Genomic DNA, 24,591 nt, shown 5'->3' on the forward strand with positions numbered 1-24,591 from the left:
GGTTATTAAGAGCATTTTGGAAAGTTTATCCGCACACAGAGAGATTTGGTTTGGTGTTTACAGAACTGCATGGTTTTACTGGACAAGACGCTCGGGAGAAACTGTGGAGAAGTCGCTTCTGAGGAAAACACAGAGTTTTAGAATTAAAAAAATAAAGCTGTTTCCGTTCACAGATTTAAAAAAAAGAGATTCTGACTTTTCTCATTAATTCTACCAGAGGGAAGAAAAAGTTTCAATCGGCTACAACCCTGGCAATAGCAAAGGGCGCTAAAAATAGACAAAGTAGCAGTCCCAGGCGCTAGGTGCTTTGAGGGAGAGACTACCTGGGACTCGGGGGAGTGCGGTGGATGGGGGCGTGGCCTACGCCTGGGCCACGGGGGCGGGGTGGGGCGTGGTCGAGGTGGGCTAGCCGTGAGACTAGGGCCGAGGCCAGGCCTAAAGGGGTGTGTCAGGGGCGTGACCGAGGCGGGCTCGGGGGGTGGGGCTCGGGGGGCGCGGTGGGGCGGAGCCACTTTGCGCCTGCTGAGAGACTCGAGTCTGGCCGGAGCCTCTGACAGATTCCCTCAGTTCGCTGTCATGTCGTTCACGCAGCGCGCGCCGCAGGTTGTGGAGCTCGGGGAGTCTGCTTCCCCTTTACCGCCTCCTGACGACCCTGATTCCCCACCACCCCGTAGTAAGCGGCCCCGTCTTGAGGAGCCCGGTGGTGTTTCTGAGGCGGGCTGGAGGCTGCCTTTGGTGCCTCGCTTGTCTGAGGTGGAAAAAGCCTGGGAGTCGTCGGCCAGACCCTTCAAGGCGCTCCTGGTTTCAGCTAAGGAGATTTTTGATAACTCCACAGACTCGCGTGTGGAGAAATCTGTCGGTGAGAAGCAGATGTGTAATCTGGTATGCCAAAATAGCGGATTTGAGATGAAGAGTTGTTTGCGGTCTCTCCCCTCACAAAGTTTTGATTCTGGTTTGAAGGCTTCTAGAACGTCTTGTGAACCAGGGCTGTATGACAGAGAGTCCTTCGGTGTGCATTGCAGTGATAGATCTGGAACAGAGGCTGGTCAGCTGCCCAACGCCTCTATACATGATGGACAGGCAATTAAAAACGATGATGGAAAACGATATTTACTCCAGGGGAGAGACAATAGCCAGAAAGACAATAATTGCACAAAACAGACAGAAAATTCATTTTTAGATGTTACCTTTTACAAGGAAACCAAATCAACGTTTCATGATATTAAGAACAGATGTAAAGCTGACAGCGTTACGCCATCAAATAAAAAAGAAAATAGCATTTCAGCATCTACACTAAAAATATCAAAATCTCAAATCCAGCCCAGCATGGAAATTGCCGAACCCAGCTATTTCAGAGATAGCAGCACGATAAGTATCCCTGAGTTTCCAACTGATTTAAATAGCAAAATGTCTTCTGTCTATTTAAAGGAAATAATGAAGAAAAATGACAAAAATGAGGCATATGTGAGGGATTTCACAAACATTCACTGGTCCCAAAATAGACCTGATGTTAAGAAGCAAAAGTTACAGGATGATAAAAAAGTTGTGGATGCAGAAAATATTTTTTCTGAATGTTATGGAAGTAACCACCAGTCACTCAGCAACCAAAGTGTTTGTGCGAGAAAAAAAGACTTGATCAGTTTACACTACTATAATCACTGTAGTATCAAGTCTGATGCAATAGACTCTGCAAAGAATTTCACTATAAAACTAGAAAATGCAAATTGGGAAGAGGCAGAAACATGCCTGGACAGCTACATATCTACCAGATCAGAAAAATCGAAAAACTGGGACTGTAACATTAGACATATTTTGAGAAAAAATAGGAAAAATTGTTGGATTATGGATAGTTACAAAACTAAATGTGAAAATATGAAAACTGGAGAAATATTGAATTTGCAACAATTATTAGAAACAGATCTTTTAAGCAAAGAAAATTATCACAATACAGACGTCATGAAAACACATGAAGAAAAATCAAAGCCTCTCATGATAGAAACACTGGGTAGTCAGAAAGCTTCAATAAAAATGTTTTGGTTCAAAGGTAAAGGAGAAAACGATAATATGCTACAGTTGAGATGTTATACTACACAAAAAGACTTTCATTTAAGCAGTATTTTTGAAAATTTCATTACAGGAATTTTTTATTTCCTTAAAAGTATTTCAGGAAATCAAAAAGATAACAATATCTTAACCTGGTATGGAATTTTGAAGTGTAAAAATCAAATTGATGTTCAAAATCTAATAACTAGGAATATGAATGTCAATAGAAATAATGATATTTTAAGCAAATATTTACAAACCGGTGTTTTAGACCTTCTAAATATTATATTGAAAACCAACATAACATCTTTGCTCAATAACTCTGACTCTTTAACAATAATTGAAAATTATTCTAAATTAGAAGAGAGATGCATTTTCAAATGGGTAATATATTTGAATTATCCAAAAAACATTACAGTGAAAAAACTTATCAGTTCCTCCAGTATGACAATTAAAAACATACACTTTCCAATTTTGGAAACATATGAAAAAATTCCCCTTTTAATGGACTTTGATGACATCGATGAAATTTTTTTGACAAAAATTAGTTACAAGAATAAGAGTTGTCCTGAACGACTCATGAGTGTGGGAAACTGGGTGCACTGTAGTCCTAAAACTGTTAAAACACATGTTAAGTCTTGTCCTCAATTTATACAGATCCAGAAATATATTAATAAAAAAACTTATGAAATAAATATGCAGAACCAAGATTTATATTCTGAAGGAAAACAAAAGCATAATAAGATCAACAGATTTAATTTTAAATGCATATTTGAAGATTTCTTCAATATTAGGCAACAGGCTATACAGGCAAGCCACGACAAAAAACACAATGAACAAACCAATCTGACAACTATAACTCCGGTGCTAAATTTTGGGGACTTGATAAGTGAAATTGAAGAAAAAAAATGTGACTTAATTTTGAAGGAGGAAGTAAAAGTCACAGCACAAAGTTTAACAAACAGTTGCCAAGTTCATGAAGATATTAAGATAGAAAAGGAAGAGAAAAAGAGTTTTTATTCAACAGAAGGCATATTTTTTGTGCAACCAGTTTCATTAATGAATAAGAAAGTAGGTGTGGAAGAAACTAAATATGTTAATCGAAATAATGTAGCTGACAGAAATGAATCTGAGAATATTTTTCAAGAAAGTGAGTTAGCTAATTCAAAGCATTTTCATCCAAAGAATGACTCTTCAGAATGTTTTAATCTTCAGTTTGACACTCATTTGAGTGTTGGGAACAATGAATGTTTTCAGGACTTATCTAAGTGTTTATCAAGAGACGCTCTGACAACGGTAAACGATTTTGAGATGAAGAGTAAATTTGATTTAGTACTTGAAGAACTTCATATGTTTCATGAAATTAGTATGGAAAATGAAATTCTAAGCACTGTGGAAACCAACAATGGGCAAGAAAATTACTTTGTAGAAAATAATGATGTTGTGGAGGTAAAAACGGAGATTAAAAAAGGTTTGAAAATGGGTACAGAAAACAAAATATGTTCATCTTCTTTGCTCTGTGATACGATAGCAGGGCCTAATACGCATGAAAAACACCAAAGTTTATTTAAATGGAAAAAAGTACCCAAAAATGGAGAACAGGAAGTTCCTAATGAATATTGCTGTCTAAGAACATCAGAGGAAGAATTACTCTACTCTACTTCTAAGGAAGGTATGAAATTAGTTTTAAAATATACTTTCTGAGTAAAAAGAAAATGCTGCTTTTTTTTTTTTTCTGTGTAGGCCAAATATATAATTTTGGCAAAAAAGAAGATAAGGTATAAGACAATGTTTATTGATGCATTATTATTTTTTTATAAAGGTTGTTCAAACATTAAATAACATACTGAAGTTGATGGGAACAAGTGATGAAATTTTTAAAAGGAGCTTTGTCCTGTTTTACTTATCTAAATATTAGGAGCCAATGGGAGGAAATATTCCTGAAAAAGTAATTTTTTTATAGTATTAACATTTTATATAAAAGTTACTTTTTGCTATAACACATTGATCTTTATTTTTAGATTGTGAAAAACCTTCACCTGAAAGACCAGCTTTTTTCTCTGATGAATTTAAGGAAGAAAAATTTAATTATTTACTGAAGGGAGGTAAGATTTTTAGTTATTTTCTATAATACTTTCTAAGATGATTATTGAATTTTTGTACTTTTAGCATGAGGAAAATATACTTAGGGTTTTAACAAATAAATACAATGATTTAATACTTTTGTAAACATTAATAATTTACTGATGCAAATTCCTATAGTTAAAAATTAGCTAAAATTAAAATATCATTTAGAATGTAATTAGAAAATGCACTCTAAAACTGTTTAAATATTTGCAGTGATGCATTGCAATAACTATATGATAAAATAGGTGTTTTATATATATATATATACATATACATATATATATATATACCTAATATACACATCGAATGTATGTAACATTAATTAGCAAAAATGAAAAAGGCATTTATCTAAGTTGGATTTACGTTGATGTTACTCCCAATTATACATTTATTATCATTGTTTTCTATTCTTGAAAGATTATGAGGCTCTTTATATGTACATTTTATGTAGTGATTTTGAAAGAAATTAGCATCATTTACATATATTAACATGATTTAGGACTATGGCGTTTAAACTTGTGCTTACTATAGAAAATCAAACTGAAGAAAAGTTAAACAGCTAACCTTATCCTTTGCCTAAGAGGTGTTTAATATCAGAATGAGACACACTAAGTCTAACACCTGTTCTAACTTGTAGTACCAATGGGGGTGAGGTAAGAGTTGGATTAAAATTAGGGAATTATTTTCTGAATAACTACGTTTCCATTTGTCAGAAATTGCTGGTATTACACAATAAGACTAGATCTAGAAATAATAATCAGGTAGGTGAAGTATATTTACCAAAATATCTTCAGTCATGCATCATTTCTCAAAGCATTTCTCCTGGCTTCTCATCAGTAGAATTGCTGTCCCTGGTACTTTTATTCAGACACTTCAGAATTGCATAATTTCCTCTTTTCTTAGCTTACAATAAAATACTCTTAAAAATTAATCCAAGTCCTTGGAAGATCAAAAGCCCATGGGAAATTTCTTCTCCCACGAATAAAGGAAATAATTAAAGGAACAATACTCTCTAAGACTAAAAGCGGGATGGTGGAATTGGCCTGAAAAGGATAGGGGTTGTTTCTTCTAGGACAGGAAGAAAGGAAGAAATTGGGTTTAGGAACATATTCTCTGTCATCATGATGTTAATTGTGATAATAAAAAGGATATTTGAGGCAGATTAAACTATGTGCCTAAATTGGGAAAGAAATGTTACACTTGTTGGAAATATCTGAACCCATGATACTCTATTGTGGCTTCACAAGGAAAAGTTCCTCCTTGTTATAAAATATGAAAAATAATGTGTGAGGTCAGCCACAGTTATTTAATACTATGTTAGGATCGTTGTTTTGAATCCACTTTCAAAGTGTATAAAAATGGAATGATCTTCCTGAGGCTTGTTAAAATCCATAGTGTAAGGGAAAAGTTGGGAGATACTGTGAAGTGGGGATAATACTGGACTAACTGCCTAGGGAGAGTGGGTGCCTGCTTATGTAGGGTGATTTTAAAGGTATTGGAAAACTTCTGATTGTACAGAAATGTTATTGATACCTACCCACTTGTCATCATGATGCCTCCAATTAAAGTTTTTACTACTAATATCTCCAGGGTATCCTGTCTCCCCTTGTCTCTCTCTTCTCTCTTTGTGGTATGGAGAAGGCAAGTACTTTGAGCATGTTAAATGCCAGCTAGCCAGTGTGCCAGGTGCTTTATATATCATTTAGCACCAATACTTCTCTAATTTTATTTTATTTTATTTTTTATTTTTTTAGCGTTACGTGGGCCTCTCACTGTTGCGGCCTCTCCCGTTGCGGAGCACAGGCTCCAGACGCGCAGGCTCAGCGGCCATGGCTCACGGGCCCAGCCGCTCCGCGGCATGTGGGATCCTCCCGGACCGGGGCACGAACCCGTGTCCCCTGCATCGGCAGGCGGACTCTCCACCACTGCGCCACCAGGGAAGCCCTACTTCTCTAATTTTAATGTGGATATATGTCAGCCAAAGAATGTCACTAGTCACCCGACTCTACAAGGATTGAGTCATTAGCCATTGCACTTGCTGACCTGTAGCACACCCTGAAAGGAGTTCAGGGCAGAAATCAGGGATGAGGCATTCTGTGCTCTGGAAAAACTGGCAGAACAGGCCTTCAGATAGATATTTTCAGGGGAAAATTGTATGAATCCAATTTCTTGCATCTTCCCATACTTAGAAAAGCACTAAAATAATTAACTAAGATATCTGTTCCTCCTGACTAGCAGTAACCTTCTACCAAGATGTGTGTCTGATTGCAGGTACCCCTTCTCCAAAATCACATATATGCTGACCTCCTCCCTTACCTCTTCAGAGCTATCTGAGAGGCTGTATCTTGGGTTATGGTCCACAGTAAGTCCCCAAATAAAACTGAAACTCACAGCTCTCAAGTGAGTTTTTATTTCATCTGATATATGAATCACCTGGGTGTTTTATTAAATGATTCTGATTTTGTTGTGTGGTAGGCTCTAAGATTCTGCATTTCTATCAAGGTCCTAGCAAATGGAGATGCTGCTAGACTTTGAGTTGAGCTGGAACTTTGAGTTACAAGGATTTAGAAAACAACTGACTTGGCATTATTTCTAAAAGACCACTAACAACCTTCATGACTTTTTTCTTTAACATTGATTTCTAAAATGAGCAATTTCTGGTATTATGCTTGGATGTTTAGAATTGTTACACAATACAAAGCACTAAGTTAATCTAGTATATAGCAATAATAAAAGGGATCATTATTTAGTTTTTAAAAAAGGTAGGAAATCCAAGGTGACAAAGAAGCATATTCTTATAGCCACAATTTAATGACTGTTTAAGGTCATGTGCTTTGCAAAAGACCTGCTGTTGATACAAATTGGTTCAGTGATTTCCCATTTCCCATCCGTTGCAAAATTACCAGAAGTATCTATTGTATTAGAATGTGAAAGAGGAAAGCTATACTTTGAAAAAGTAATCAAGTAGACTAATCATAGCTTTTTTCTGAAACAATAATTTCATAATAAAGATGTACACTTAGCATAAATTGCTGAAATTACCTAATTTATAACCAAATCTAGTGTATCACTCATGATCCAACAATTTTATTTTAGACCATCCTTTTTCATTTAAAAAAATGAAAAAATCTAGCAATACATTTTTCCTCTTATTTTTATAATTAATTTTATAATTTTAATGTTGAATAAAATATCATAAACTGATTTATAGCTATTTTTGTGTTTTCTCTCTATTTACATATAGCTAAATTTTATATTGTATTTCATTATTGTTTACATAGATACACACAGATTCTATTTGATTCAGCTTAGTAGAAATCATGCTGTTTACCTTTTATCATATTTAACGTTAGGTTGATTACACTGTTTTTAGCATAATGTGCTGTTATGTTAAGGTCACACTAATTCATTAAAGCTTGATACATTTTTAGCTTTACATATGTACCCTACTGTTTATTTTTTAAAAAGTACTCAAAGTAAGAGGTATTTTGTTAATGAGAGGTACTCATTATCAAGAGTAATTGATTCTGCTTGTTTGGTTAACTGATTTAGTAACATATATACCTCCATGTAATGTTTTGAACTTTTTAGAAAATGTTAGTGTGATGTTAAATAAAAACTTCAAAATTAGAGCCCTCCATTGATACATGACAGATGAAATACATTTGTGCTCTATTATTGATAATAATCTCTACTAGAAGCCAAATGTAATTATTAACAGTATAGTCTAGTAACTTCTAATAGAAAAACAACATGGTCTTTACAACCACTACATCAAGTTAACTTTAAAACCTATATAGTTTTTGTTGTTGTTGTTAGGTCAGATTTCCTGACTGGAACGCTGATTTTATTTAGCTGCTATTTTATTGTATGTTTGGCAAGTTACTTAAATTTTTTGTGCTGAGTTTTCCACTTTTAAAAAATGGAGATTGGAGTAAGTTAAGTAATGCATTCAAAGCACTTAGCTCAGTGACTCAGTAAATGTTGCTAGTATCATGATTAGAAGTTAGTAAAAATTTTTAAGCATAGAAACTATGACTGATTTTTACTCCCTTATGTACTTTTATTGTCTTATACTTTTAGGTGGTAACTTTTCATATGGAATTTCAAGACTACTACCTCTTAAGACATGCAGTCGACCAATCAGAATTGGTTTGTCAAGAAAAGCTAAGCTTAAACAACTTCATCCCTATCTGCAATAAATATGTGACAAGAACTTAGAAGAAGGTATTGGACTTTAATACTTCAAAACATTTCACATCTATAAATCTTCTGTTTCTTTCTTTGGATAAATGCTTCCTTCCAGCTTAGGAGTTTTGGGCTTTCTTTATTATAAAATATGGAGAGGGTTTTGTGTGTATGTATCCAATGTGTGTATCTACCTTTAAATGTTATAAAATATTTCTTTAGTGTTTCATATTGCATTAACAATATTCACATTAAAAAAACAATGTTCGGGGCTTCCCTGGTGGCGCAGTGGTTGAGAGTCCGCCTGCCGATGCAGGGGACATGGGTTCGGGCCCCGGTCCGGGAAGATCCCACATGCCGCAGAGCGGCTGGGCCCGTGAGCTGTGGCCGCTGAGCCTGCACATCCGGAGCCTGTGCTCCGCAACGGGAAAGGCCACAACAGTGAGAGGCCCGCGTACGGCAAAAAATAAAAAATAATAAAAAAACAATGTTCACATTAAAGGCTTTTCATAATCTTATAAAATATGTCAACTTATGTTGACATAAGTTTATGTATATAAAGCTTTTGTGGAGAACATTGCTAGTGTTTATTGATTTCTCAGGAGGATCTATGACTCACAAAAAGGTAACGAACCACTGTTCAAATCCACTCTCCCTATTTTTAAAGTGAAAAAAAACCAGAAGTGCAAAGAGGATGGGTACGTTTTTCAAGATCACTTAGTCAGGATTGGGATAGAGGCACTCTGTTCTGTAGCAATTTTTTCACCTTTCTTTGTATTCACTTTCTAGTTTTAGTTTCTCCCTCCAGAGTCTATCTTTGGCCCCAGAGCAGAATTATGATCATGTAGTTAATACCTACTATTAACTTGTTTATTCATAAAACAAAAATATTTTGATACTCCTGCTACTGTATTAGGCTCAGTAATAGAATACGTAAGAAGACATGTATAAGACTGGCCTTGTGGAGCTTAGTTTCTGTACATAGAGGAAATAAATGATATACATAATTTAAAGGTAACCATTAGTAGAGTAATACTTTTCAAAACGCTTGGCAGAGAAATAACAATAAAGTGGACTACTTAGCAAAAAGTAAGGAAAAAGGGAAGCATCAAGAAAACATAAAAATCAAAAAGCATACGATGACAGAAGGAAGACTGACGTATCACTTCACAAAATAAATATGACTGGATTAAATTATTGTATTACAAGCCAAGGTTCTCAGACACATTAAAAACCATTTCAAACTCAGCTTTATACATTAATTTTGATCCCTCTCCAGGTACTTTCTAACTTCAATATCCTGCTCTAATTTCTGGTTTTCCCCCCAAGAACTCATCACCTTCTCACACACTATATAATTTATATCTTGCTGGAATACAAGCTTCTTGAAGACAGGTTTCTTTCCCCTCCCCCCACTAATATATCCCAAGTGCCTAGAATAGTACCTGCCCCTTGTAAGTACCCATAAAATATTATTTGAGTATATGAATGAATAAAGTTCTATACCTGCTCATAATAGCTATGTCTTTTTGAATTCTTTTTTTTTTTAATATTAATGTACTTTTTTAATGAATTTCTAATTCTTATTTATTTATTTATTTATTTTTGGCTGTGTTGGGTCTTTGTTTCTGTGCGAGGACTTTCTCCAGTTGTGGCAAGCGGGGGCCACTCTTCATTGCGGTGCGCGGGCCTCTCACTATCGTGGCCTCTCTTGTTGCGGAGCACAGGCTCCAGACGCGCAGGCTCAGTAGTTGTGGCTCACGGGCCTAGTTGCTCCGTGGCATGTGCGATCTTCCCAGACCAGGGCTTGAACCCGTGTCCCCTGCATTAGCAGGCAGATTCTCAACCACTGCGCCACCAGGGAAGCCCTTTTTGAATTCTTAATAGCTTTATGATCTTGGGAAAGTCTTTATATCTAAAAAGGGGATAATAATATCTCATGGGATCATTGTGATGATTAAATGAGCTAATACATGTGATATATTTATAACAGCTCTGATAGAACTCCTCAGTAATGAATAACAATATACTGATACATAGGAAATACTCAATAATTAATAACTATTTAGAATGTTTGACTTGTTCTTTAAGTTTTTTCCTATATCCTGAATTAGGTTATCTTTAGGAGTATGCCTATTCCTTTGAGTCTGATGAAGATATTCCTTTAACTTTTTTTCTACATGGGTCCTCATCTTCCTTTTCCTTCTTTTTATTATTATTATAAGTCCCATGTTGGATTTTTCTTTTATCTTTATACAAGGCAGATCTCATCACAATCAAGGTTTGTCTTCACAAACCAAGGTTTGTCCTTTTCCCTATTCCTTGTTGCTGTGTGTGAATACTGAATTTTGTTCTCATATAAGTTTCTCTAGGGCAAGTTTTTGTGCCTCCAGTCTTATTCCTAATTTTAGGGTTTTATATATGCTTTCATTCTTTCTCTATAAATAGTATACAAATTTACAATCACTATTGGTTCTTTCACACTCTGAACTACGTGGTAAGTTTAAATTCCTAGCACATACTGCTGCAGTGGTTTTCCATGCCACTATCCCACTACTACTTTGATTTGTAGAGCTTTTCTCATTAAAATTTTGATGAGGATTACACCTCCTCAAATGGAAAATTTGCTCGTGCTAGTGTCATTACTCAAGTACACCTTCCCCCAGTACCACCTACCCAAACACACATATGCACACAGAAACAGGCCCCACCTTCCCTCTTATCCCTAGTTCTGTGAATTTTTGTCTCTGGAATTAGAAAGTTGGAGGATAGGAGGGAAGTAACATTTTGGCTCTTTTGCTTTTGTCTTCATAGCCAGGTTTGAAGAGTCTGCATTGAGGGCTATGGTAGAAGACATTTAAAATTGAAATCCACCCTCTCTCCACATTGTTCTTTTTATGTTTGTTCTTAAAATGTAAAAGTTGAATGCTTTCAGATCAGAAGAAAAATATTCAAAGGATGAAAGCCACTTCAAAAAATACTTGCTTTTATTCAACCTTAGAATAAATCTCTGTGTTACTTCAGTTTAAAGTAACAAGCTTTTGGATGTATTAACAGTGAGCATGAGAAGAGAAGCAGAGCCTTCCATTAAATCAACTTGAAAAAGTTATGTTGATAGTCAGTGCCTTAAGTATGCAAACTTCCAAGTTAATGTCATCCATTTAACATTATTTAGTTAATCAAAATAGAAAACAAAATATGTAGTAAAGTTGATCTTTAGTTCCATCTAAATGGCCACATGAAAGGATATTTGTAGAGTCAGCCATCAGTTTGGGAAAATTTTCTAATAACAGAGACATTATACGTATTTACATAGACATACAGTAGTTTGTGACAGAATTTATACTACTAAAAATTATCCTTTGCGCTACAGGGACTAGGATATAAAGATACCAGAAGGGTTCTAAATTATATTTTTTCCATATAGTTGTAAAATATATCACTGAAGCTATCCTTCACATATTCCCATTTCATGTTTTTGTTGCTGTTGTTTTTGTTTTTAAGCACGGGCACATGCTATAACAGCAAACTGAGAAGAAATAGTCATTAAACTATTTTACCTATCTGGGGTACGGGCAAAAGAATAAACTCATAATCTAAAAGTCTCTACAATTATGTTTCTGTAATTTAATAAATTTTATAATTTTGAGCACACGTAATTCAAAAAAGAAAAAAAAAGAAGAAGCCTTGGGCTTCCCTGGTGGCGCAGTGGTTAAGGATCTGCCTGCCAATGCAGGGGACACGGGTTCAAACCCTGGTCTGGGAAGATCCCACATGCTGCAGAGCAACTGAGCCCATGCGCCACAACTACTGAGCCTGCGCTCTAGAGCCCACGAGCCACAACTACTGAAGCCTGTGCGCCTAGAGCCTGTGCTCCACAACAGGAGAAGCCACCGCAATGAGGAGCCTGCACACCTCAACGAAGAGTAGCCCCCGCTCTCTGCAAGTACAGAAAGCAATGAAGACCCAATGCAGCCAAAAATAATAAATAAGTAAATAAAATCAAAAAAAAAAAAAAAAAAGAAGAAGCCTTGAGGACCTCTTCCCTTAACTTCACTCATAACTGTTTACTCAACATCTCTACTGTGAGGTCTAATAGGCATCTCAAACCTAACGTGTCCTGAACTGAGCTCCTGATATTTCCCCGCAAACCCCTCCTCCCACAGGCTTTCTCATTTCAGTGAGTGGTAACTTCATTCTTTCAGTTACTCAGGTTAGAGATCTTGGAGTCATTTTTGACATTTTTTTCTCACTACGCACAGCTGGCCCACCGCCAAATCCTGTTGGCTTTAGCTTTTCTTGCCAGGATGATTGCAGTAGAGTCCCAGTTGGTCTCCTTGCTTTTAGTACTTGCTCCCCTTCAATCTATTCTGAACACATTAGCCAGAATGATTCTTTAAGATATGTCATAGCACATCACAACTCTGCTCAAAACTTTCCAAAGGTTTTCTGACTGACTGAGAAAACGCCGAAATTCTTACTTTCATGTACAAGGGTATGTGATGATTTGACGCTCTCAATTCCCTAAATTCCTCTCTACTATTTTCCCCTTCTTCATTCTACTGAAACCACACTGACCTTGTTTGTTGGATACAAAAGGAATGTCCCTCCCTGCCTCAGGGCTTCTTCACTTGCTTTTTTTTCCTGGAATGCTTGTTCCTAAAATACCTGTATAGCTTGCCTGCACTCCCTTCCTTAGAACTTTATTCAAATGTCACTTTCTCAGTGTGGCTTTTTCTTTCTGTTAACATTCATATGCCCCTTCCATGCTTTTATTTTTTCCTCCTTAATACTTTGCCATTAACAGACTATGTATTTTACTTATTTATCTTGTTTGTTGTCAGCCTTTTTCACTAAATTTTAAACTCTGGGAGGGCAAAAGTTTTTCTTATTTGTCACTGTGTTTCCAGTGCCTAGGAACTGGCTTGACACAATAAGTATTCAATAAGTGTTAGCTGAATGCAAGAATCAACAAAGTGAACAAGAATAGTTTTGTCTTAAATGTATCACTTTGATTAAACTTTTCTTCTTGAGGCACATGGTTCTGCGAGTTCTGGCATTTAAAGTTCTCTTCCCTCTTCTTTGCTATACTTTGTTGCATTTTCTTCTTGAGCCAAAGATGTCAAAACAAAGCTTGAATCTAGATCGCTTACTGTGTATCTTTCTTCAGAAATTCGGCTGCTTAGCTTGTCAGAATGTTAAATGTCTTCCTCTTTTTTTTATGAAGAGAAAAATAAGGTAGAACAAAGTAAAAGCATATATAATTTCTAAATAATTTTGAAAACAATTATAAAAATACTTCTCAAAATTCAATGTCCTATCTCTTATCCCATTTGAATTTTTTATAAAATCAGTTTAATACATTTAAATTGTCTAAGTACGTATTCCCTTCGCATTAGTAAAAAAAAAAGCTATTAGAACAAGTTTTTATTTATTTTTGCCTTTTTACTTTTATGTTTTCCTTCAAATAGTCTTTTAAATTTTATTTGTTTCTGAAATGTTAATATCTAGACATGGTACAAAATGTAAAGGGTAAAGAAAAAAAAGAAACAGTGAATATAACTCCTTCTCTTACTTTTTGACACTCAGCGATCTGATTTTTCTTGATGGAGGAAACAACTGTTAACAGTTCCTTGCCCCTACATATTTCTATGAAACAATAACTTTTTATTATTAATAAGCACATAAAGTATTTTTAGTTGTTATCTGTTCTGTAACTATACTTTTTTTTTTACAGAATACTTAATAAATTCAATAATGTATGTATTTCAACATGTTAAAAATTTGAGATTAAGAGGAGAAAAAACTTAATGCTAAAGAAACTGAAATATGAAAAGTCAAATGGGTTTACTGTATCTGACATTTTGACTAAAATAACCATTTTTAAAGCAACTATAGTAATTCTGATTTAACTTTTAAAAATAGTCTTAATACCAATTTAACATAATATTTATATTTCAATAAACATAATTTTATTGACATACTTAATTACATAATCCGTATGTCTCCTTCTTCTTAAGAAATCTTTGTGATTGATTCTGCTGCCTGGCTAATTGCCGTTGCCTTTTCTTTCCCTTATGTCATTGCTCTACATTCAGTAGCTCCAATTCCTACTCAGTTATTTTGTAATCTTCCATGTATATATATATACATATCCCTTCTCTTCTCAGAGTCTTTATTTCTCTTTGTCCTTCCCTGCCTCCTTCACTAGAAAAAACACTCTTAAGAGTCACTGAGGACTTTGGCCATTTTTCAGAGTGCCTTTTCTCTTATTTCTTTGCATTGCTAGCTGCCTAGCACCTATGATACCTTTGCTTTGTGATAATACACTACCTCTTATTTTCCTGACCATACTATTTTTTTTTAACTCTCTGATTTTTAGATATAAGCAAACTCCAAAGTTTAGCCCATAGACTTTTGCTTTTTACTTCTGTATTGTGTTCCTTAGAAGTTTCCTCAATTTGATGGGATCATTTACCATACCAAATTTATGGTTTAGGTGCCAAATTATATCTTTCTCAAATTCTAATTTCAATTGTATAACAATAATAAAGAAACCTAATATCCATTAGATGTATGCGATGAGTCAGGAGCTATTCTAAATCTTTACATATATTAAATCATTTAATCCTTAAATAACCTCACAGATTTCTATCTCTGTTTTACATTGTGAGTTTAAATAACTGGTCTAAGTTCAAAAAGTATTAACTGAAAAATTAGAATTTAAACCCAGGCAGCCTGCTTCAGGGCCAAGGTGCCTAACTGCTGTCAGATACTGCTCTAATTTCCACATTGCTACAGGTCAATAACTTCAACTCATATCCGAAATCCTATCAGTCATCATTCACTCTTCTACCTGACATTTATTTCGTGCTATCAAATCCTGCTGCTTTCTTTTCCTAAGGAGTTCTCTGACCTATTCATCCTTTTCCATTCTTTTTATAATGTGACTTGACCTAATGTAACTTTCTGGGTGATCACCCCACAGCTTCCCTATAACTAAACTAGTCTGTTAATGCTTCACTTTCTCCAGCTAATATTTTCCCATTTTACTAATGCTCTTTCCACTCTTAAAGTGCTTTCCTCTCTTACCTATTTAAATCTTATCCAGCCTCACATTACAATCTCTATAATGCTTTCTCCAACTATTTGAATGTGTTATAATTACTATGAACCATAAATAACATTAGCGCTTTCTTTAAAAATTCACTCATAAAACATTTATTACACCTGTCATACTATTTATCTCTTCACCTATCTAAGCTTGTGCATAGGCATCATATTAGGAACTTCTTTTTAGTCTCTAGAGCACTTTATCAGTGTCTTGTATTCAAAAACGTTTATTGATTACATGCTGAATATTAATATAGCATTTATTTCATGATTTTTTATGCTTGGCTTTGTATTTTTATTGATAAATCTACTAAGTTTGTAGCCTTTTTAGTTTGCAGAAGAGAATATAGCTAAATCCAGTGGGGCTTTTTGACATTTTTGTCTTTGGCTGTTTCTTGCTTACTCTGTCTCCCTCAGAATTTAGGCCAGCTTCAAAGCAGAACCCAACTTTTTCCTCACAAGGCTTGTATAAATGCCTTTTAAAACAAACAACACCTACTTAAATTAATTTGCACACTTTTTAAAAAAATTAATTAATTTATTTATTTTTGGCTGCATTGGGTCTTCGTTGCTGCGTCCGGGCTTTCTCTAGTAGCGGCGAGTGGGGGCTACTCTGTTGCGGTGTGCAGGCTTCTCGTTGCGGTGGCTTCTCTTGTTGTGGAGCACGGGCTCTAGGCACGTGGGCTTCAGTAGTTGTGGCACGCGGCTCAGTAGTGGTGGCGCACGGCTTAGTTGCTCCGCAGAATGTGGGATCTTCCCGGACCAGGACTCGAACCCATATCCCCTGCATTGGCAGGCGGATTCTTAACCACTGCGTCACTAGGGAAGCCCCTTATTGTTTATTCTTGATAACGCTGATTTTCAGCAAAACTTTATGAAATTTTTATGTACTTTCACCTATAGGCAAAAATCAATGTTTTATAAAATTATATTTTGTGTCTTTTAAAGTTTGTTTCACAAAACAATACCACACAAATCTACCACTATTCTAAATGCTACACTTGGAATGATTACCCTCAGCATTACTGTTATTGTCATTATCAGCCATCAAGTACCTTTATGAGTAGGACAACTTGCTATAGGACATATGGACTTCGTGTGAATATCCAAAATTTAGAGGCAGCTTATTGTAATGGGGCAGAACAAAGGGTTCTTTCATAGCCTGCTGGGTGGATCAGAGTCTTCCAGCTGCTACTTCATTTTCTAATCAATTTAGTAGCATTTTGCTCAAACATTTTGTATACTTTCACAAAATTTCTCTACACATCTAAATCTCCTCCTATTTTGGGAGTGACAAACTTATGGATAGAAAATTTTAATTTGCATGTTGCAGAGTGGTATAGAAATTAGCTCAATGTATAATTCTGTGTACATACTGATTTATTTCTCTAAAACAGACTTAAATCACATATATTTTTTTAACTTTTATTTAATAATTAAAACTTTTTTGACAGGAAAGAAATTTCTTTAAGTGAACATATTTTGATTAGAATGCCACAAAGTTGGACTTGCATCTAGGAATATTTTCGAAGGTGCTGTATACATAGAAAGTGTAATAGCACCTACGATTCACAAATATACAATGTTATAAAGTTGTATGCAGCTGAACATGTGTTTATCTGAAGAGATATAACCCTCTCATGCTAGATTAAAACTCTTGTTAAGAAATGAGAGTATAGTTTTATAACCATTAACATTTTTATAATACTAACTTAAAAAAATTAATAGACTTATTTCTTAAAATAGTTTTAGATTTACAGAAAAATTAAATAGAAAGTACAGAGTTTTTGTATACTACTACCCACTCCCCCTCCCCAGTTTCCCTGTAACATTTTGTGTTGCTGTGGTATATATGCTATAATTGTTGAACCAAAATTGATACATTAGTATTAACTAAAATTTACAATTTACATTAGAGTTCATACTTTGCGTTGTACAGTTCTGTGAGTTTTGTCAAATGCATAAAATCATGTATTCACTGTTATAATACCATACAGAATAGTTTCACTGCCCTAAAAATCCTCTCTGCTCCACTTATTCACCCCTCTTCACTCCCCCATGCCCACAACTTCTGACAGCCACTCATATTTTTACTGTATTTATAGGTTTGCCTTTTCGATAATATCATGTAGTTGGAGTCATGTTTTACATATTTGCACCCTGGCTTCTTTCACTTAGCAGTATTTATTTAAGGTTCCTATAATCTTAACTTTTCTAGCCAGGGATCTTATATGAGAAGACTTAGGTTTCAAATATCTTAGGCCTTCACCTTCTATCAATACAGTTTCTTTTAGGGAAAAAGGGACTAATTATAGTTCATTTTAAATTGTGGCTGTGTCTACCTATCAACTTCTGAAAGTGTTTCTCTCATAGATTTTCTTTTGGGGGATTCTTTAAAGGAATTACACTGTCAACATTAACAAAAGCTTTTCTTTTTGAACAGAGACATTTCAAAGCACTTTAAGCCATGGCAAAATTGCTCCAAAGGAAGTTTTATCTTCTATTTTGTTAGCAAGAGCTGCACTTAGGAGCCAAAATGCACCAGAGACTAAATGGTCAACATTAAGATGGAGCTGTAAAAGTCTATGCTAGGCCTGGAAAGTTTCTACTAAGTGGAAATCAAAACCACTAACCAATATAAGGGAATATTTTAATGTGTTACTTTTGTGATGTATAATGAATGCCCTATGATGTGCTGCATGGACAACCAAATACTATTAGTAATTCCAATTCTGTGACTATATGAATGTTAATAACCATCAAGTATTAACAGAAGTATGTATTAACAAGTATGTATTTAGACCCAATAAATGTCCATCAGTTTGCCAACTACTGTGTGGAATATTCACGTATATATCATGGTTCCAGATTAAGGGAGTATACAAATTTAGCTAATAAAATCTAAGAGGCAGGTATAGCCATTATTTTGTAATAACTTTAAATGGAGTATAACCTATAAAAATATTGAATCCCTATGTTGTACACCTAAAACTAATATAATATTGTAAATCAATTATACTTCAATAAAAAAAATACACCCACCACCACCCCCAAAAAATCTTAGAGGCAAAATCCATTGAACAACTAATATAATAGGAGATTTGAGATTTCATTCTGACTCTCTCTGCCTGACCTTGAATATGTCATGTAGCCTCATTTGGCTTTCAAATGTTTCTTCATTTGGTATATTGTAATCACTAAAATAACTTCTGATATTCTGTTGTTCTGCAGATGAAACACCCTGTGGGTTACTAATTGGAAATAAAAGGAGAAATACCAAGAGGGAAAGATATTGAATGTAGATAACAAAGAATGTGAAATATTTTTAGGTACTTTAGCAACTTTTAATTGCTATTAAAGGATGATGGAAAAGAAAAAGAATAAAGAATTAGGGTAGTGATCATCATTATCTGTCATGTATCTCAAGTAGGAAGTATATGATCTGTTTCCTAACTCATTCATTTATTCATGCTCTCAGCAAACATTTACTGAGGGCATATGATGAGTTTGGAACTGAATAAATGACCTCATTTCTATAAATCCTCTCATTTGTAAAACTCAGATCGTGTTACTCATCATTCTTTCTATACATGAGCCATCCTTTTAAGGGAACCTACCCATGGAATGGTTTAGGCCTACCTGACTTGTAAGGAACTCCCTCTTAAATTAATTCCTATTCTATATCATAAGAATGATTGCTTGGATTTTCTGAGGTCTTTTATAAAGACAATACTATGGAAGTGATCTGTTTTCCACACCTGAAAAAAGAAGTTTCAGTAGCTCTAAAGTTTGTAATTATGGGGACTAGTGGAGTGAAGTAAGGGTTATGTGATCGATTTTCATGGGACTAACATTAGAGATAATATACATGAAATGTCTAGCACAGCTCCTGGTACATAGCAAGCATGTAATTACTAATAGTTATTATTATTAATATTTTAGAAAGGAGTTTTTATCATCACTTATAGGTTATAAATGAAAAAGTTACTAATAGGGTATCCTGCCTTAAAGGATTCCACATATGAAGCATAGGCTGAGGAATATTTACCCTTATGCTTTGAAGTCTGCATTTGTTTTGAATATTTACTTTCCAGGACACTTTCTTTATTAAGGCACAATTCAACCATTATACATATTTGGCCAATTCAGTTTAACATGTGTAATGTTCTGTGCCAGGTTCCATGGAAGTCCTTTTACTATAAAACAAATTTAAAAAGGATATAGCAGTTTTTTTATTGCAGTAAAATATGCATAATACAAATTTACCATTTTAATCATTTTTAGGTATACATTTCAGTGACATTAAGTACATTCATGGTGTTATATATAGCACTTTTGAACTTCTCTTTATTTAAAAATATTTTGCTTAGTTTTCCTTTCTTATCGCATGAGTGACATCATAATTTCATAACAACAGAAGGGAAAAAACTCTCATATTTGCAACTCTTTCCAGTTTTTGACTCAAACTGATTTTATGGTAGAATTCTTAGCTATGGCTAACACATTCCTATGTGTCTTTGAAAACTGCTTGGGAATTTGTTAGAAATTGGATGTAAAGTTCCTTTACTTAACAGCTTTTTCTTACAAAGACAGTATATCAAGGTGATAAGTTTTAAATTGAGATAGAATTTTGAAAGTAATTGAGATTATACTTGAAATTAAATTTGCAAAATAGTAACTAGTTTATCATTATCATCCTTATGTGTATTTGTATAGTTTTTGAAAAGTTTATAGTGCATTCTATATTTTGTGTCATTAAATCTTCTTACCAATCCATTTTCATCCCCATTCCAGATAATGAAACTAATGTTTAGTTTAAGAGACTTTTTCAAGTAAGCAGATTATAAGACTTTAGATCCTAACACAGTACCTGTCACATAGTAAATGCTGTTGAACTGAAATGAAGGCTAATGCTCCTTCCATTAACTTTATAACTGCTGTCTGCTTTAATGTTGCTTTTCTTCTTTTCTTCCTTTTATTCTCCTTTCTTTTGAGTGCTACAGTATGCAAGACATCAGGATAACTCCTGGATATACAATGAATATCAAATTTGGTTGCTCTCATGAGGTTGACAACCTGGTTGGGGAGATACAGGAGTTATACATTTAAAAGTTAAATAAAAATAAAGTCAATTCTCTTTTTTTTCTTAAATCTCACAGACTAAGTAGAAAGGAAGAAATCCAAAAAAGTAGAGTTAAGTATCTAATCATAGTGCATAGCATCTTTTTGTTTTTTTTTAAAGCTGTGGTTTTCTTTTTTTTTTTTTTTGAAGATGTTGGGGGTAGGAGTTTATTAATTAATTAATTATTTTTTGCTGTGTTGGGTCTTCGTTTCTGTGCGAGGGCTTTCTCTAGTTGTGGCAAGCGGGGGCGACTCTTCATGGCGGTGCGCGGGCCTCTCACTATCGTGGCCTCTCTTGTTGCGGAGCGCAGGCTCCAGACATGCAGGCTCAGTAGTTGTGGCTCACGGGCCTAGTTGCTCCGCGGCATGTGGGATCCTCCCAGACCAGGGCTCGAACCCGTGTCCCCTGAATTAGCAGGCAGATTCTCAACCACTGCGCCACCAGGGAAGCCCAGTGCATAGTATCTTAATCTTTAAACGTTAAAACATTTCTGCATATTTACAATTCTATTTATGAATCTATATTTTGAGTATTCATAATTTAGGGCATTAGCTAAAATTAAAAAAATTTAATGAAAATGTTAAATTTAATTTCCTCAATTAAAAAATATTTTTATATTAAACATTAAAGGCATGGCATGACATTAAGTGATGGTAAGGTTTATGGGCTCTTGATGAACTCTGAATATCTTGTCTCCATTACTCATTAGTTAAATGTTAGCACCTTGCCAGTGCTGGGTTTTAAAAAGAAGATTGCAAATAAATGAGACATTAATAAATCTATCAATACATGAATATTTAACTCAGACATATAAGATTATGTAATAGTTTAAATGTTGCACAAAACAATCCATTTATGTTCATGTCCACATTTCTTGTCACTTTAAACATATATGTATATATTTTAACCATAGTTTTATTTATGCTGAAGCCTAGCTTGACAAACAGGTGGAAAAGTTTCTAAATTTATTACATTGAACATATAATTTAAAAAATTAAAACATGACCTTATTAAAATTTTTTTCAAGTCATCACTGGACAAAATAGAAGTGATGTCGTATTTGACAATGTTCTTATATGTGAGAAAGGGTTTTATTTAACATTAGTTAGTCCCTAAAAATGAGTTTATGATGAATTGATTATTACCTCATCCCATTCCTAATTGCAGATTTATAAGAGGTAAAATTTATTTAGTGATAGGAGTTCAAAAAACATTTTAAAAGGATTGTTGAATAGATAGATTCAATATTCTTTAAGTTTTAAAATTTTTCACATTCCTTGACCTTCAGCCATGAAAGTCTTTTCAGTTTTGGAAATTCTGACACAATATGCCTGCCTTAACTTTCTATTCTGAAGCAAAATGGAGAAATAAAAGTATTTCTCCTGATAACTATGTGCTAATTCTCAGTTTCACTGATGTTTAACAGTCTATGTTGAAAGTTCTTCTTTCTGATCTAATACTTAGTTCTTTAAATATTTCCCTCTGACTTGAGTACTATGGGAAACGTGGACCTCTTTCTCTGACATATGGAGACATAATCAGCAGATTGGGTTTTGGTTTTTCGGTAGAAAAGGAGTCGGGCAAGAGATGAAAATAAATGCAACGTTATGACTTTTGGTTACATCATACCCTGCATTTCCAAAAAGGGTGTGAAACAAATAAACTGAAAGCAGAAGCAGCATATTGTAGCAGAAAGAAGCATGGGGTTTTGAAGACAGATAGATCTGGCTGCAACTCATTATAATTTCTTAGATTCTCTGTTTCTTCATCTCCAAATTGTTGATAGTAAGGCCTAACTTTCATGGTTTTTATCAGAATTATAAAGTTTGTAAGCTGTCCAACAGAGTGCCTGGTACATGGTAGGCATTTAATAAATGATGACAATTAATATTTAACTAAGCACTGTCATGAACAGTTGCTCAAATACTTATTATTATTCATTAATATAAGAATAGAATTAACTTACTAATTCATCCAAAATATTTATTGGGTACTTGCTATGTATAAGGCACTGTTATAGACACTCAGAATATGTCAGTGAACAAAATAAACAGAATTTTCTGCTCTCATAGATCCTAAATGCTAATCAAGGCAGACATAAACAATAGACATTACAATTAAGTGAATTATATAATATGTTAGAAGATGTTAAATAAAAGCAGAATGGGGTGAGGGAGAGGGGCAATGTATGTGGAGGAGGAGGTTTTAATATTAAGTAGGGTGGTCTGGGTAGGGGTCATTGAAAAATTAAGACTGAAACAAAGACTTGAATGAAATGAGAGAGTAAGATCTGACTTGTGATTAAAAGGATCACTCTGATTGTTGGAAATAGATGGTGGAGAGGAAAGAACAAGATAAAGATCTGCACACACTGAGGAAAAAGGCCATGTGAGGCCACGCAGAAAAGGTGGCCATCTGCGACCCACGGAGAGACCTCTCACCAGACACTGACCCTGCTGGCACCCTTATCTGGAACTTCCATTCTCCAGAACTGTGAGAAATAAATTCCTGCTGTTTGAGCCCACTCTGTGGTTTTTTATTACGGCAGCCTGAGCTGAATAATGTAGTTGGTATCAGGAGTTGGTTTTAGACATACTGAATCTGAGATGTTTATTAGATATCTAAGTGGAAATGTTAAGGGTAGGATAGGCTAGTCCGGAGTTTTGAAGCAACACCTGTTTTAGAGATTTAAATCTGGTAGTCAACCGTTTATTGAAGGTATTTAAAACTGTGGAAATGGATGTGATAACCAAGAGAATGAGTGTAGATAGAGGAGAGGACTAAAGATTTAACATTGGGACACTCTGATATTAAAAGATCAATAAAAAGAAGAGAAAATATCAAAGGAGGGGAGAGAAATGCGTGAACTAATAGAAAAAACAAGGGAGTGTGATATATGGAAAGCCAAGTGAAGAAAGTGTATCACTCCTTTCTTAATGAAGAAAATGGACATGTGGACACAGTGGGGGAAGGGGGGATGGGATGAACTGGGAGATTAGGATCGACCTATATACACTACCATGTATACAATTGATAGCTAGTGGGAACCTGCTGTATAGCACAGGGAGCTCAGCTCAGTGCTCTGTGATGACCTAGATGGGTGGGAGGGAGGTCAAAGACGGAGGGGATATATGTGTACATATAGCTGATTCACTTTGTTGTACAGCAGAAACTAACACACCATTGTAAAGCAACTACAGTCCAATAAAAAAAATGTACTGCAAAAAAAAAAAAAAAGATTGACAGTTGAGCTTAGCAATGGCTTAGCAATGTGGAGATCACTGATGATGTTGAGTGGAATGGTTTCAGTGCAGCAATGCGGCAAAGCTTGATTGGCATGAGTTTAAGAAAGCGTGGGAGAGAAATAGGCCACAGTGAATACCAGCGGCTTTTAAAGGAGTTTTGCTGGAAAGGGGAGCAGAGAAATGGGGGTAGTAGCTATAGGGGAAGAGTGAAAAGAGGATTATTTTAAACATGGGAGAAATGATAGTTTCTTTGTATGCTGATGGAGAATAAAGAGCATAAAATTGATGTAGGAGAGAAAGGGAAGAATTGCTAGAAACTTGTCTACGAGTAGGCAAAAAGAGATGGTTATCTAGTGAACTTGTGGGAGATTGGCTTTAGATAGGAGCTTACAAGTTTATTATTTCTGCTAACAGGTGAGAAGGCAGGTATGTGTAGATGTGATGGTGAAAGTCTCTGGATGTTCTCTTTTGATTATTTCAAATCCTTCATAATATAGGAAACTGATTATATGCTGAGATTGATGTTTATAAAGGAGGTGTTCGTAGGATTTCCAAAGAGAGAAGAACATCTGAAATAGTTGTCTAGGAGAGTAGGAGAATCAGTAGACCAAGATCTATGGGTTTTTTGTCTGGCAATATTAGGGTCCCATTTGAGGTTCATGGTTGAATTTTAAAGTAAGAGCAGTCATGTGTGGAATTGCATTTTCCTCCAGTCATGCTCAGCTTCATGTGTTCAGACTTAGAGTTGGTAGA

General features: G+C 34.9%; 1 protein-coding gene across 1 annotated transcript; it reads left to right on the plus strand.

The window, feature by feature from the left end:
* The first annotated feature begins 576 nt into the window (after nt 1–576).
* RAD51AP2 (RAD51 associated protein 2) lies at nt 577–23,051 on the plus strand. Its single transcript, XM_060027633.1, has 4 exons — nt 577–3,715; nt 4,065–4,148; nt 8,254–8,397; nt 22,926–23,051. The coding sequence occupies exons 1-3, from the start codon at nt 577–579 to the stop codon at nt 8,370–8,372; spliced, it is 3,342 nt and encodes a 1,113-aa protein (XP_059883616.1). The 3' UTR covers nt 8,373–8,397; nt 22,926–23,051.
* Nucleotides 23,052–24,591: the final 1,540 nt, after the last annotated feature.

The sequence above is a fragment of the Delphinus delphis genome, chromosome 12, assembly GCF_949987515.2.
Source record: "Delphinus delphis chromosome 12, mDelDel1.2, whole genome shotgun sequence".
Classification (NCBI taxonomy): domain Eukaryota; kingdom Metazoa; phylum Chordata; class Mammalia; order Artiodactyla; family Delphinidae; genus Delphinus; species Delphinus delphis.